The 16771-nt window shown below is 41.5% G+C and overlaps 1 protein-coding gene across 6 annotated transcripts in view; it reads right to left on the bottom strand.

The window, feature by feature from the left end:
• Nucleotides 1–29: 29 nt before the first annotated feature.
• Nucleotides 30–16771, bottom strand: part of slc12a8 (solute carrier family 12 member 8) — a 29155-nt gene continuing 12413 nt past the window's right edge. For all 6 annotated transcript variants that reach the window (XM_021597520.3, XM_021597519.3, XM_021597518.3 and 3 more), the window contains 11 exons: nt 7398–7511; nt 6902–6989; nt 6566–6653; nt 5176–5322; nt 3986–4137; nt 3766–3889; nt 3144–3576; nt 2748–2845; nt 2538–2655; nt 1181–1241; nt 30–593 (listed from right to left, as the gene is read on the bottom strand). In XM_021597520.3, the coding sequence (XP_021453195.3) occupies nt 428–593; nt 1181–1241; nt 2538–2655; nt 2748–2845; nt 3144–3576; nt 3766–3889; nt 3986–4137; nt 5176–5322; nt 6566–6653; nt 6902–6989; nt 7398–7511 (1589 nt within the window). In that variant the 3' untranslated portion in view covers nt 30–427. The remainder of the gene's footprint in view (nt 594–1180; nt 1242–2537; nt 2656–2747; nt 2846–3143; nt 3577–3765; nt 3890–3985; nt 4138–5175; nt 5323–6565; nt 6654–6901; nt 6990–7397; nt 7512–16771) is intronic.

Genomic DNA, 16771 nt, shown 5'->3' on the forward strand with positions numbered 1-16771 from the left:
TGCACCACCCTCATCAACATACAAGCAGATGAAGCCAGACATTTTAATCAGAGGTCAAACATAGATTGGAAGAAAATAACATGTATTATTTATATATTCAATGATAATGGACACAATAAATAGAGAAGAACCATTTGAGCACATCATTGAGAGGAATGCATTGCTAAAACATGTAATGCATTGCCACAGTCACAGAGACCTGTACAAATCCAGATGTCATAGAGTAGGACTACTGATTTCAGCTTGACTGTTTATAATCTGTCTATAAATTCTAGAATGAGACATTACTTCAGCCTGGTCCCAGATCATTTTGTGCTGTTTTGCTAACTCCCATGGTCATTGTAACAAGTTGGCAAGACAGCCCAAACAAATATTGGACCAGGCTACTATGGTCTGTGATGGGACCAGCCATCCAGAGTTGTGGTGATTAGTTAAGTTGTAGGTGCGCCATCCTGTCTGGTTCGATAAAGGAAGACTGGTGGTAGCGGTCCCGAGAGGCAAAGTCCAGGTTTTCCTCTGTCAGCTGCCTAGTTTCCATGCCGACTCCTGACAGAGAGGGTGTCACGATAATCTGGTCCCGAGGAAGCTCACCCCTGAAGGAAAGGACATTAGAATAATTAGAATAGAATGTGCAGGCTCCATGGTCTGGGGGTCTAGGTACATGTATGCCTCCCCAGAGACCGGAGTTCAATCCCGGTCTCCTCTTAAATCAGTCTCGTGAGTTTCTGAACATTTCCCGAACTTGTTTACCAAGACGATGATTTCACTGCTTCTGTCTACTATATTTAATGATTATACTGTATATAGCAATTATCTACATATTTGGTCTTAAAGGTAGACTCATCGATATGACGTAGATACATAAAGTAAACAGCATAGTGGGTTAATTTTCAATACAACTAAGAGCGTTGAAGCGTGAGGCTCAAGTTGTTCGCTGTTTTGGTTCCGTAGCTACCATGTTGTGAAAAGCGTGAGGAGAACTTGTGAGGAGAACATGCTCAGACACTATTTTGTGACTGTGAGAGCCAAGTCCTGCATCTCATCTCAATACCTGCGGTGCTGCTCTAGGCAACATCCTTTCACTGTGTCTGCCTTAAAAAGACATTGCTAAACATCAAACTAGAGCTGAATACATGATGAATGATGTTCATTTTATACAAGTTTTTGTGATGCTGTATACCTTCCTAGGTTGCTCAGGGTTGTGCTAATCCATTTGAAAAAGCTGAAACGAGATGCCACTCCTGTAAATACACACAAAAAAAACATTGTAATGAATATGATACATCAATAACTAGCTGATATTATAAACCATCAATTACTAGCTGATATTATAAACCATCAATTACTAGCTGATATTATAAACCATCAATTACTAGCTGATATTATAAACCATCAATTACTAGCTGATATTATAAACCATCAATTACTAGCTGATATCATAAACCATCAATAACTAGCTGATATTATAAACCATCAATAACTAGCTGATATTATAAACCATCAATTACTAGCTGATATTATAAACCATCAATTACTAGCTGATATCATAAACCATCAATAACTAGCTGATATTATAAACCATCAATAACTAGCTGATATCATAAACCATCAATAACTAGCTGATATTATAAACCATCAATAACTAGCTGATATTATAAACCATCAATAACTAGCTGATATCATAAACCATCAATAACTAGCTGATATTATAAACCATCAATAACTAGCTGATATCATAAACCATCAATTACTAGCTGATATTATAAACCATCAATAACTAGCTGATATTATAAACCATCAATAACTAGCTGATATTATAAACCATCAATAACTAGCTGATATCATAACCATCAATTACTAGCTGATATTATAAACCATCAATAACTAGCTGATATTATAAACCATCAATTACTAGCTGATATCATAAACCATCAATAACTAGCTGATATTATAAACCATCAATAACTAGCTGATATTATAAACCATCAATAACTAGCTGATATCATAAACCATCAATAACTAGCTGATATTATAAACCATCAATAACTAGCTGATATTATAAACCATCAATAACTAGCTGATATTATAAACCATCAATAACTAGCTGATATTATAAACCATCAATTACTAGCTGATATTCAAAAACAAAACATCTAAGTTCAATGAAATCAATAAGCTAAAGCTTGCCACTCCAGAATAAAAATATAGTCTGACATACAGCAGGAGATATTCGTGTGACCTGTAAAATATGAAAACCATTTAACTATGACATGTGTGGTGTGCATGTGTGATCTACATTATGCCTCTGTCACATTCTTGAGTTAGTGGAGCAAAGCAGGGTATTGTATGGAGGGGAGATTGTATATCACAGAGTTGCAGAATCCTCTAACTCAGTTATTCTAACTATCCTGCTGAACAGCTGTGTGGCTGAGAGACTGTAACTGAAGGCTTCAGCAGTGACTGACACATACCTTCTTGTATTAGAAATGCACAGAGATGTGTGAATGTGACAGTTGTTGACATGGGTGGATAGTCACCTATTGGAAGTCCAGGGCTTGCTTTTCCAATGTAGAGGAAGAGGACCAAGGCGACTATTATATTGGCCAAGGCATAGACCCACTGAATGACAAACATGATCAGGATGGAACATAATGTCTGCACAGGGGGAAAACAGAAGTAATCAAGAAGATACATTTAGATACAATAGGGCAGAAATATTTTACTGCATGTTTTACTGGCTTACTTACACCAATCAGTGCAATCCAGTGGTTGCAGAATTTGGCATAGAAGGAATCAGGCATCGGTTGGATTTCTGATCCCTGGTAGTCTGGTTTACAGTCAGAACCTGACATATGTACAGAAATGAATGAAGTATAAACAACAGGCATTATAACAGAAAGGTAGACACAATCCAGACATTCAATAACCTATTTCACTATTACATCACAGTGTACTGTATGAAGGGGTAAATGGTTGCAAATTAGGTAGAGAATGTCGTAAATTGCCGACACACACACTCCTGCATGCCCACACACACAGGGGGTGATGAAGTTGACTGAATAAGAGCTGTGCACCATGTGCCCAATGGTACCACTAACAAATGTCAAAAGTGAACAAAAATTCGAAGTCAAAGTATTCCTCACCAGTGTTTTCTCTCTGCGACCCTGGAGGGTCAAGCTCTATGGGGTTACGACCGGGAAGGAGGGTCTTGTCCTGTATCACTTCCTCCGGGTCTCGGCTGGGCTCTACAGGTCTTTCCTGGGGGAAGATACACTCTCCTGGACCTGGGGGAGCCGGATCAACCCCTCCATCTCCTTCTCCATCTCCCTCACTAGGGAAGGCATTGCTGTTAAGGTCTAGCCCAAAGCTGTCCATCAGAGTCTTCTTGGCAGGGGCTTTCACCCTCCTGATCCTGCCTCTCAGGCCTGGCATGGAAACCTTCTCTGTGGCCTTGTCCTTTTCTGTCTCCTCCTGTTCACCACCATTGGGCAGGGGAAAGATCTGGTCCATATCCCTAGTAAACTCTAACAGGGTCCCCTTCCCTGGGCTCGCAACATCCCCCTCTGTACCATAACCCTGGTGGGTTGTGGGGGAAAAAGTATTGTTTTGTGATGTATTGTATTGACCTGAATATTCGTTTTTTTATTTTTGCCTTTTCTTGCATCAATTTTGATTGACACTTGATTTACCCTTGATTGAACTTAAACGAATGAACTCAACATTTAACAGAATTTAGAAAAATGTATTGACTTATGAAAAAAAAACCTGGTGGGTGGTGGTCATGAGGGGCTTGGATGTATGGTTTGTGAAGGATGAGGCTCCAGTCCCAGGCCTCTTGGCAGGACCAACCCTCTTCTCTCTGGGCTGGAGGTTATAGGTCATCGCCACGCTGAAGTAAGAGTAGTCAAAGTCAGCTTTGATTCAAGATGTCTAGGGTCTGGTTCCAGCATACATGCATGCCCAATGCACACACACGCACACACACCTGAAGTAGGAGTAGTCAATGAAGCTGTAAGTGAGCATGAAGTTGATGGTGACGATGGGGGCTAGGACGTTGACCTGTCCGATGAAGATGAAAGCCATGGTCAGCAGGCTAGTCAAGACTATGGCCGCCACCGGAGTCTTATTAGGACCTTTCTGTTGGAGACAGACAGAGAGGACAAGGAAAGAGATAGAGGGGGAGATAGAGGAAGATATGCTATGCTCTGTTGAGAAGCTCTAATTTCAACAAAAGAGCCAAACCGGTTGTTTAAAAAAGTTGCTGTGGTCTCAGACTCAGCCTGCTCTGACTAGAACTACAACCATGCTGCCTGAACCACCACTGGTACTCTCTCGCTCTCTCCCTTTCTGGCAGTGTTCCAGGCCAATCTGGGCCAGCCCCGTCCGTCTCCCTTCCCTCCCTTCCTGGGTTTGTTCTGAGGCTTTGATTCAGGGCAAGATGTCTAGGGCCTGGCTCCAGTGGACACGAACACACACAGTACAGGCCAGGCAGTACTGAGGGGCGTGGGGGCCGAGGAAAGGAAGGGGGATTAGTGTGCTGTGTTTCATAAGCCACGACCAACCGTTAGGCTACACTCAGGCAGCATCTCAAATGACACCCTATTCTCTATATAGTGCACTACTTTTAACCAGAACCTAAAGGGCTCTGGTCAAAAGTAGTGAACTATATAGGAAATGGGGTGACATTTGGGATGCTCAATCTGTTCTCTTTCTCTCTGTGAGGTTAGTTTACTCAACTGACCACTCTAAAATCAGGCCCTTTTCTCACCGTTTCCCATGAAACCCACCCATCGTACCGGTATCACCCCCCCCCCCCCCACCCACTGGAGACTATATTGTGTTTGATGTTTCTGATTTAGCCAAGGGAGAAACATGTCAGATCAAGTTATGTGACAAACTGTTTATAGCAGCACAATGTGTTTTTTGGCTTAGGTTAGTCCTGTGGCACTGTTCACCTGAGAAATATTATCAGGATCTGTACAGTCAACAGTCTAAGAGTAGGAGTGCTGATCTAGGATCAGGTCCACCCAATCTATGTCCCCTTATTCATTGTGATCAAAAATCCAAGATCAGCACTCCTACTCTGAGATGCTTAATACATAGAGCCCCTGATCCATTTCTCTTCATTTTAGATTCATGGATCATCCATCCATCCATCCTGCCAGGCAAACCCACCCCTTGTGCCAGGAAGGCGAGGGCTGGGATGACCCTCTCCTGGGCGATGACCTGGAGGATCCTGGGTGCCCCGTACAGACCGCCCATGCAGGAGGCCAGCGAGGAGATGTAGAGGCCCAGGAGAAACAAGAAACCCACCAAGGAGACCTGGGAAGTTGGAACAAAACAAAAAGAGGAGGAAAAGAGGCCCCATGATGACTACACCCAGCTAACTTCTCCTCAAATTAGCCCTTATGAAAATAGGTTAGAAGCTGGGAAAAAACGAGGACATAATGTAGGCATTTTTGCAATTAGAACAATTTCCTATACACATTTGGTAGCACTTTCCTAGTTAAAAGATGGCGCCAACAGATATGGCAGTTCTTCTTCTAGCTCCTAAGCAACTTTGTACAAGCATTTTACTACAACATCTGCTAAATATGTATGTGACCAATACAATTTGATTTACCTGCAGGCTTTAAATAAAGTGTTACCATGAGTAAACATCGTTTTTTAAATCACAAATAAATCTGTTTGCAAAGAACTTGGTGTACAAAACGTGTGTGCTGTATATTTTTCGCTGAGCTCCATAGTATTTCTGCTGTACCATATGCTGTAGATAACGTGTACACATAGGCAAAAGTTAGCCCATTCCTCTCAATCCCCCCTAGACCACCACCCACTAATCCAACCCCACACCCTCACCACAGACAGCTGAGCTGCACCCCCTGTACAGTCCAACTCTAACCCCCAAGCGCCCACACCCTCCCAGCACCTCCCCCTGCTAGCTGGTGTAGGGACAGCTGTGACTGGGGAGAGTGTGGAGGTGGGGGTGGGAGGGTATTGACCTCGGCAGTACAATGTTTCTCTCATTTCTGTAATCTCTGTCATTCTGTGTGTGAGTACATGTGTGCGCGTTGGGAGAAGGGGGGGGGGGGGGTCAGCAGCAGAGCTTTTCTCAAATTTCTGTCATTCTCAGCTGTACAAATGGGGTTCAGAGAACATACTGTTGTCACTCTAGAAAGAGGCCCACTGGGACCACTGAGATTAAACAATTTCTCATCCTCATCTTCATCACTAGCCTGGTCTCAGGTCTGTGTGCTATCCAATGACAATAATTAGCATAGAAGTTAGCAAGACAGCATAAACAGATATGTGATCAGGCTACTTCATCACACATATAATACCAGATTCCCACTATGCCTATCACACAGTTAGGATATACGGGAACACACAGACAATTCTTGTGTAGCCTATGCCTGTGTACATGTTCAAAAGAAGAATGTGTAGGAAGTATGAACTACGTTGGATATGAATACTTCAGAACTTGATCATCAATAGGAAAGAGAGTAAGCTCTTCAAAAGGAAATAATCACTATGGTCACAATGAGGATGGACAGAGAGAGTTTACCTTTTCTGCTATTAAGAAGTCGAAGTGCAGTGCCTCTCTGGTGCAGATGGCTCCCAGCAGGAACACAAAGACCAGATACAGGAACCACCTGTAGTGGCCAACAATACCACCAGCAGTTTTTCATCAGTTAGATGGAAGATCACACATGGCACTATAAATAGGAAATTATGTCACAAGATCCTAAACGTTTCATGGCATGTTGGGTTTGGGGTGGGAATAAAGATCAAATTGTATAATGTTTCTGTATAATGTTTTCAAATCCCCAGCAAAAAAAAAGCAGAGGAAGTCTGGAACACCTCAATGTAATAAGTGTTGGTAGTAACAACAGACACGTACGAGGTACAGACGGCAGCCAGTGTTCCCACAGGGATGTTGTGTTCCGGTCTCTGCAGATCTGAGCTCATGTTGAAGCCTGCCATCACACCTACGCACCAGGGACAAGACTATATAATTATAACTGTCATATTATAACTATAACTTTTATAATCACATGTATACAAATTGTCACTGTGGAAGCTTTCTAGCCATGAAGGCAATGGCTAGAAAAGGGGCATTGTTAATGACCATAGAACAGCCAGACACCTTAGAGATTGTGAATTTAAAGCATTGTTCATAGTCAGGCCTTTGAACCACTAGAATGTGAGTCAATCAACAGTCGTTAGACCTAGAGCAGGGACTGTGCAATGACTGTGATATGTGATTTTGTAACTTATCTTATCTTGTAACTTATCTTGAATGCAGACACTCTTATCCAGAGTGACGTATACTAATACTGCTAAATTACCAAAATGTAAACACGTAAGCAGCTGTGAACATAGTTATAGTAGTTCACCTGTAGCAGCGGGGAAGAACACTCCAAACACAGTGAAGAATCCTTCTCCTGTCGTGTAGTCTGGTAGAGTGTTCTTACGTAGCAGCTCCTCGGAGTACCCTACGAAGCCATGCTCTGAAACAACAAAACATCCACAAAGGCCAAGGTTTAACAGAGATTCAGCATAAAGTTAAGTCTCTTATTTGTGTGGACACTGTGATCTGATCTTTACATTCATTAAGTTTTCATAATGCTCTTAGGTATTTTAACTCCTGCCCAATTCCCTGATTGAGTCCATAACTTCTGGTAGCATTTTACAGAAAACCTGCTGATTATTATTAAGGCTCATAACAGGTTATACATCCTTACCGCAGGCTTTAAAGGGCAGGTTGCACAATATATATCCACAATTCTAACTACATAGATTGATGATATTACAATTAAAATGGACCTTATACAAAAGTTTATTAAAAAACTATAATTATACACTTCCATTTTTCGCTATTTACCAACAATACAGTTTGGCTTTAACGTCAAGAAGGGAACGGCCTGGTCGTGGCGGCAGTGCACTACAACCACTGTTTATCGGCATGCATTTTTGGCCTGAAATGCGAGAAGATGGGAAGAAAGTGGGGCCGCTTAGTGAGGATGCGATGGGCAGACTGGGTCAGGGGAACCCTGGCCTGGTTCTTAAGTCACAGGCAGGGCTCACTTGGTCAAAAAAAGATTACAATGGCTACCAATAGTGGAAGAGTCGATTCACCATGAAGCTAAGGGAAACAAATGGTCATGTGGCCACAGTCAATGAAGTTTCCAAGTCCACTGACCTCACCGGTGTTACTACAGCACAACGGCAGGTGGCTTCGGTGATGGAAGTGAATCGGGTAAGTAGGTACTAAAGTGCCCAAAGAGTTGTCATGTTATGTCGCTAGCGGATGATTAAAAAAAACACTAAGATAGCCATGCAAAACAAACTGGCCCACTCACACAGAACTAGCAAGGTGTTTTGGAATAGAATAAGCTAAATACCAATTGGATTAAATGTAAAAGAAGATATATATTAAAAAGGTACAGTACCAGTTAAAATTTAAGACACCTACTAATTTTTCTTTATTTTGACTATTTTCTACATTGTAGAATAATAGTGAAGATATCAAAACAATGAAATAACACATGGAATCATGTAGTAAGCAAAAAAAGTGTTAAACACATTTTATATTTTGAGATTCTTCAAAGTAGCCACCCTTTGCCCTGATGACAGCTTTGCACACTCTTGGCATTCTCTCAACAAGTTTCATGAGGAATGCTTTTCCCACATATGCTGAGCACTTGGTGTCTGCTTTTCCTTCACTCTACAGTCCAACTCATCCCAAACCATCTCAATTGGGTTGAGGTTGGGATGATTGTGCAGGACAGGTCATCTGATGCAACACTCCATCACTCTCCTGCTTGGTCAAATATCCCTTACACAGCCTGGAGGTGTGTTTTGTGTCATTGTCCAGTTGAAAAACAAATGATAGGGGGACTAAGTGCAAACAAGATGGGATGGCGTATCGCTGCAGAATGCTGTGGTAGCCATGCTGGTTAATTGTGCCTTGAATTCTAAATACATCACTGAGTGTCCTCCTCCATGCTTCACGGTGGGAACCACACATGCGGAGATCATCCGTTCACCTACTCTGGGTCTCACAAAGACACAGCGGTTGGAACCAAAAATCTAAAATCCACCGGTCTAATGTCCTTTGCTCATGTTTCTTGGCACAAGCAAGTCTCTTTTTCTTATTGGTGTCCTTTAGTAGTGGTTTCTTTGCAGAAATTCAACCATGGGTTTTGCAACTGCACTTGAAGAAACTTTCAAAGTTCTTCAAATTTTCCGGATTGACTGACCTTCATGTCTTAAAGTAATGATGGACTGTCATTTCTCTTTGCTTATCTGAGCTGTTCTTTCCGTAATATGGACTTGGTATTTTACCAAATAGGGCTATCTTCTGTATACCACCGATACCTTTTCCCAACACAACTAATTGGCTCAAACACATTAAGAAGGAAAGAAATTCCACAAATTAACTTCTAACAAGGCACACCTGTTAACTGAAATTCATTCCAGGTGGCTACCTCATGAAGCTGGTTGAGAGAATGTCAAGAGTGTTTTGCTGAACTGCCTGATCTTTATTGGCCAATATAACTTTCAGGATATCATGCTAGCCAATGTTTGTGTTTACTGCTGCTAGTAGTAGCACTCAGGTTAACATGTGGCTAGCTATAGCTGCCATCGGTCAACAACAGCGTTCTAGCCAGCATAGACGTTCAATGTTTACTATGATGGTAAAGGTTTATCTTGATTCTGTGCAACAGTACAATAACTGCTGATGTGCTGAACTGTAAATAAGTAATGTGTTTCAAGGCTGCTAGTGGTTAGCTAGTAGTGGTAAGCCAGGAGTGTAAAAAGGGCTATGCTAAAAGCCTGTGAGCTGTATAAGTAAAAATACTTTCATCTGATACAGAATAAAGAAATCACAGGATATGATCAGAGGATAAGTTGGCTTTATTCAGAGTGCCGGTATGATGTGGGTCTTAACTGTCTTATGTGGACAGTGACTTCACTCCTGCTCACCTAGCGCTCCTCTTTACGTCGCATTTCCCAACACTTTTCTGACATGGGATATTATATTGGGATATTTAGTTGGAAGGATGAAAAACAAATAGACTATTTAACAGCAACCTAATTCTGCAGTCTAAGAGAGTGTGAGAGAGTACTAGAGAGAGTAATAGAGAGAGAGAGTGATCCTAGTATTTTTTCCAGCATTAGGTAAAACCAGGGCTGGACTCGGGAACCAGACTAACCCTAACCCCCTGGATCAAGACAGAAGTGTCTGCTCTGATCCTGACACACAACCTCAGACCATTACAAACTTAACCCAGCCCCTTATGTAACTGTCCAGGAGAGGAACCATATGCGCCCCGCCTAGATGCGTGCAATCAGGGGACCAGGACCTAGTTTACAGTAACACTGGCCAAGTTAAACAGAGGTAGCAGGCTAGCTGTAACAGCACTGTGGTTTTGATAGAGAGAAATAGACTGGGCGTGATCACTCACAGACAACAACCCTTACACAGGCGCCCGACAAACATTTGCACGAAAAGCACAGAGAAAATTGTTCTGCTATACAGTCGGATGGACATGACTGATTTGTTCACACCTCGTTATGAAATTTAACATGGTGCATGTGGAGTATGGATGGTTTAAATATCAGTGCACATAGCTGGTCATGATATGCAGGGAGGACAGCAAGCAGTACAGCTATATAAGCAACTGTGGAGTAAATGGTAAGCCTACACAAACAATAGCCTACAAGCAATTAAGAAAACAGGAAAATATAAAGAAATGTATTCAATGACCATGAATAAAAGCTTGTATGAATCAAGTTATTCCACTGCAAGAAACTATTCCTGCAGTCTTTGTAATGGTTCATGTGCTTCCTCCCGAGGTTGAGGTACTGTAAGTCTGCATCCCAAATAGCACCAAATTCCATATATAGTGCACTGCCTTTGAACAGGGCCCATAGGGTCAAAAGTAGTGCACTATATAGGGAATTGGGTTCCATTTGGGACGGAGCCATGTTCTGGTGGGGTTTAAAGGTTTAATCCAGATGGTCAAATCTGAAAGACCCGCCTATGTAAGAACATCAAGCATTTCCCTCATGGTTATCTTACGATGGGAAAGAATTTGTTTATCCACCCTTTTCAGAAGCCCTGCTGGTTCCAAGTCCAAGAGGGAAAAAAAGAGAGAGAGAGAGAGAGAGAGAGAGAGAGAGAGAGGGGGGGGGGGAGGGGGGGGGTTAAGTTTAATTTATTCGCATAAAAGAAAGAGTGAAAGAAAAAAATAGCACAGATTTTTTTTTTTACTGGTAAAAACTGTGTGCCGATGAGGTTGGAAACCTAAAAGGGCCTATATGAAAACCACCACAAAACCCAATATACAAATAAGTACCAAAAAAAAGTTCTCAAATCAGTTAAACAGAGCATACTAATTATAAATGTATATTATACAGTGGCTTGCGAAAGTATTCACCCCCTTGGTATTTTTTCTATTTTGTTACCTTACAACCTGGAATTAAAATAGATTTTTGGGGGGATGGTATCATTTGATTTACATAACATGCCTACCACTTTGAAGATGCAACATATTTTTCTTGTGAAACAAACAAGAAATAAGACAAAAAAAAACTGAAAACTTGAGCATGCATAACTATTCACCCCCCCAAAGTCAATACTTTGTAGAGACACCTTTTGCAGCTGCAAGTCTTTTTGGGTATGTCTCTATAAGCTTGGTACATCTAGCCACTGGGATTTTTGCCCATTCTTCAAGGCAAAACTGTTCCAGATTATTCAAGTTGGATGGGTTCCGCTGGTGTACAGTAATCTTTAAGTCATACCACAGATTCTCAATTGGATTGAGGTCTGGGCTTTGACTAGGCCATTCCAAGACATTTAAATGTTTCCCCTTAAACCACTCGAGTGTTGCTTTAGCAGTATGCTTAGGGTCATTGTCCTGCTGGAAGGTGAACCTCTGTGCCTCTGGAAGACTGAAACAGGTATCCCTCAAGAATTTCCCTGTATTTAACGCCATCCATCATTCCTTCAAATCTGAGAAGTTTCTCAGCCCCTGCTGATAAAAAAAACCCCACAGCATGATGCTGACACCACCATGCTTCACTGTGGGGATAGTGTTCTCGGGGTGATGAGAGGTGTTGGGTTTGCACCAGACATAGAGTTTTCCTTGATGGCCAAAAAGCTAAATTTTAGTCTCATCTGACCAGAGTACCATCTTTCATATGTTTGGGGAGTCTCCCACATATGTTTTGGCGAACACCAAATGTGATTGCGTATTCTTTTCTTTAAGCAATGGCTTTTTTTTCTGGCCACTCTTCCGTAAAGCCCAGCTCCGTAAAGCCCAGCTCTATGGACAGATACTCCAATCTCTGCTGTGGAGCTTTGCAGCTCCTTCAGGGTTATCTGTTGCCTCTCTGATTAATGCCCTCCTTGCCTGGTCTGTGAGTTTTGGTGGGCGGCCCTCTCTTGGCAGGTTTGTTGTGGTGCCATATTCTTTCCATTTTTAATAATGAACTTAAATGGTGCACCGTGGGATGTTCAAAGTTTCTGATATTTTTTTGTAACACAACCCTGATCTGTACTTCTCCACAACTTTATCCCTGACCTGTTTGGAGAGCTCCTTGGTTTTCATGGTGCCGCTTGCTTGGTGGTGCCCCTTCCTTAGTGGTGTTGCAGCCTATGGGGCTTTTCAGAACAGGTGTGTATATACTGAGATCATGTGACACAGATTACCCACAGGTGGACTTGAACTAATTATGTGACTATTGAAGAAATTGGTTGCAAGAGATCTTATTTAGGGGATTCATAGAAAAGGGGGTGAAAACATATGCACACCACTTTTCAGTTTTTTTTTATTTTGAATTTTTTGAAACAAGATCCTTTTTTCATTTCACTTCACCAATTTGGACTATTTTGTGTATGTCCATAACATGAAATCCAAATAAAAATCCATTTCAATTACAGGTTGTAATTCAACAAAATAGGAAAAATGCCAAGGGGGGATGAATACTTTTGCAAGGCACAGTATACTCAATATACAGAACAAAAACATGTTTGATTATGTGTGAGAGTTAGGCTACATGGAGGAGACTACTGGGTAGTTTGGTTCACCAGGGTGACCTCTAGTCTATGTTTGAAGTTATTGAAGGATGATGATGTTTTGGCAATGTGACGATAGGAATTCCAGAGTATGGAACTTCTGTATCTGATGGGGAATTGACTGTGTGAGGTGCGGCAGCGGTTATCACAGTGTCTTGTATTGTATGCATGGATTTGGGAATTAACCTAGAATATTCTATTGAAGGGTTTACGTAGGCTGTCTGAGAGGTGGGGGAGAGAGTAATAAAGAGATATCGTAAGGGAGAGAGAAGACAGTAATAAAGAGAGTAAGAGAGAGAAACTAATAGTGAAAGAGATCGAGAGAGTGAAATAGAGAAACAAAGACAGCGAGAGAAACGAGAGAGAGAGAAAGAAAGAAGAGAGAGCAAGAAACTAATAGAGAAATAGAGAGAGAGAAAGAAAGAGATTGAGTAAGAGATAGAGTCAGTAATATAGAGAGACAGTAAGAGAGCAAGAGAGAAAGAGTGAGAGACTATTTGCACACAATATTTTGGACATTTGTGGGTGTAATGTTTACTGTTCATTTTTATTGTTTATGTAACTTTTGTTTATTATCTACTTCACTTGCTTTTGCAATGTTAACATGTATGTTTACCATGCCAAAAAAGCCCTTAACTTGAAAAATTGAATTGAGAGAAAGAGAGAGTAAGAAAGAGAGAAAGCGAGAGAGGCACCTCATGTTCTCTCATTCTAACACTGCAGCAACACCACAGAACGAGCCAACACCGACCTCGCTTTTGGCAACTATAATAACAAGGTCAGATTTTAAAACAAAACATTACCCGCCAAATTGCAAATTACATAACCAATTGAGACCTCTCTCCATCCAAACAATGATAATGTAACTGTGGTACAACAGAACAGACAGGCCCAGACAGGTTGTCTCCCAAACAGCACTTTATTCCCTATACCCCATAGGGTTCTTGTCAAAAGTAGTGCACCATATAGGGAATAGGGTGCCATTTGGGACACACTCCCGGTGTCCACGAGCACAACCCTTATATAACATCATGGTGTTAACACACACCAACTTCACCCGACACAACTCCTCTCATTCACCCACACTGACCAAAGGTAAAACAAATCCATTTTAAAAAAAGCATGCACGCGTGCTGACTGGAGAATGTTGTCATGACCATAGAGGTCCTATAATTCACTTTTCTATTCATTTAGTTGGATATGACCCACAACCAGGACAATATTCATTGGGAAGAGACCCTGATCTTCTGATTGGAGGACCCTTCATAATATCACAGGAAGTGGTGACTTGATGCTTGGTCTCAAGAGCAGCTCTCTCAAATTTGGGTTCCGGCCTTTTCTCTTTTTCATTGTCCAAAAATGTGGGTGAGCCCGGTTAACACCCTACCACGAAACACATTATGGAACTTCCTGTCTGTTCAATCTGGAAAAGAGTTCAAATGAAGATCAGCAGGGACAAGTGAAATGGGGGGAGAAGGGAGAGGAGAGGAGAGGAGAGGAGAGGAGAGGAGAGGAGAGGAGAGGAGAGGAGAGGAGAGGAGAGGAGAGGAAGAAGAGAGGGGCAGATGGTGTTTTGTGATGAAGTGACAACACCTTTGGTTACAGGAATTATACCCTTAAATTCCCCTGCTTATATAAATGAACACATGCATGATTCACAGACTCTATAATGTGAGGACAGAGGATAATAATTATATTAGTTGTGAAGATGACTTTATTGTCCAGTGTACACACTACTGAAACTCCTGTACTTTTTCTACCCGAGAGTCAGACCACGCTACTGCAGCCAGGAATGACTTGTTAGACTACATCATTAAACAGTTACATGAACAGGGGAAGGAGGTTAAGATTACTTCACAAATCAAAACGTGTTCTCTCTTTTAAAGGGTTAGATGTATTCCCAAAGCATGAGATCACCTCAAAACATAGCAGCAACTTATTAGGAAAGACCTGGGCATCAGTTTCACTAGGCCATAACTACAAGATGTGATCCCTATGGCAGCTCTGGGTTGGGTCCCAAATGTCACCCTATTCCCATAGGTCTCTGGTCAAAAGTACTGACCTATGCAGGGAATAGGTAGCCATTTGGGATCCAGACCTGGGCTCTGGGGTCTGACTGAGAAAGAGAGGATCATTACGGATGAGACGTTTGGACTGGAAAGGAAAGGAGAGACATGGTGTGCAAAAGTCTGGGGTAAGGTTTAAGGTTTCAGCTTACTGAACTAAACCAACCCCCATCACCACCACCACCATTTATGTAGTCTTCTTTGTGGTTTGTTGAGAGAAAGAAAGGAGAAACACCCAGCTCCTACTGGAATACTGTGTATTTGCATCCCAAATGGCACCCTATTCTATTATACAGGAGTTCTCAAACTTCTTGGGTCCAGTGACACCTTTTGTGATTGCAAATATATCAGGGACCCCTTCGTTATCAGAACACAAATAAAAATAGTCTACAAGGAGTTTTACTATGATGTCTGCCGATACCATTTACAAGGCCAGCCTCTTGGCATCGGAGTGAATTCTGTCATGTGGCAGAGAGATTTAAAACAAATTTCAGAACTTTTACGCATTTTGCCTTGAGGCAGAGCAAACTTTTCGGTTTTAAAGCTTAAATTACACTGCATTTATGTAAAAATATATATTTTTTGAAAAATGTATAATTGGTGGAGTACTGCTCATACCAATATCCCTGTGAGCCCCACAAGCCCATGTTGCCCAGGGTTAAGAACATAAATTGTACATGAATATTATTACATTGTTTTACACACTTTAATCTATTAGTAATATTCATTAAAAAAGAAGTGCAAGAAAATGTATAAGAATAATAAATCTGACCGTAGACCACCTGCAGTAACTCTGCGGACCCCACTTTGATAACCCCTGCCCCAATCAGTGCACTACTTTTGTCAAAACTAGTGCACTACACAGAGAGTAGGGTGCCATTTGAAATTCAGACTGTTCTCTTCCCTTGGACTGGACAGGAAGTGGATAATCAGTGAGAACGGGAAGAGCAGGGATCAACTTCCGGTTGAATGCCGGGGAAAGAAAGAAATTCTGGCTAAACCACGCCCATCATGAAAAACATTCTGGGTAAACATTACACAAGACTGCTGCCTGAGTCAATCAAACTTGCCTCATCACTGATTACTGTATGCATTAAATCATTCAGATCAATTCAGAAACAAAGTGCTCCTTTTTCTTTATTTTCTTGAATAGTCACCAGTTGAAGTGTCCTGGGGTCAGTTGGGGTCACTCAGTCAAGCACCTGATTCATTTTTTCTACTGTATGCATTATCTTTGTTCATTAGCTACTACACTCACACACACACACAGTATTGAAATGATAAACTGATGGGGAGCCTATAAGGTTCTCTACAGCCAAAAACATTTCTGATTTTATTTGACCAAGGGGAAAAACTAGGTATGTTTATATGCTACTGCTACTGCATAAGAGTATGACGAGTATGAAGTAAGAGGTGCAGTACATTTGCAACGAAGCTGAGAGATGGCTAATGACGAACTCTGAAGTCTACAGCAAATGCAGTGCAGAGAAAGCTTGTGGTTATCCTACAGGCTATATTATGCCACAGTGACACCTACTGGACAAAATTGTTAATTGAACCTATAATTTAAACCGGTGGTTCTTAAACCTCTCCTCGGAGACCCAATGTAGTTGAACTA

Source organism: Oncorhynchus mykiss, chromosome 3 (genome assembly GCF_057628025.1).
Source record: "Oncorhynchus mykiss isolate SJ-2025 chromosome 3, ASM5762802v1, whole genome shotgun sequence".
Classification (NCBI taxonomy): domain Eukaryota; kingdom Metazoa; phylum Chordata; class Actinopteri; order Salmoniformes; family Salmonidae; genus Oncorhynchus; species Oncorhynchus mykiss.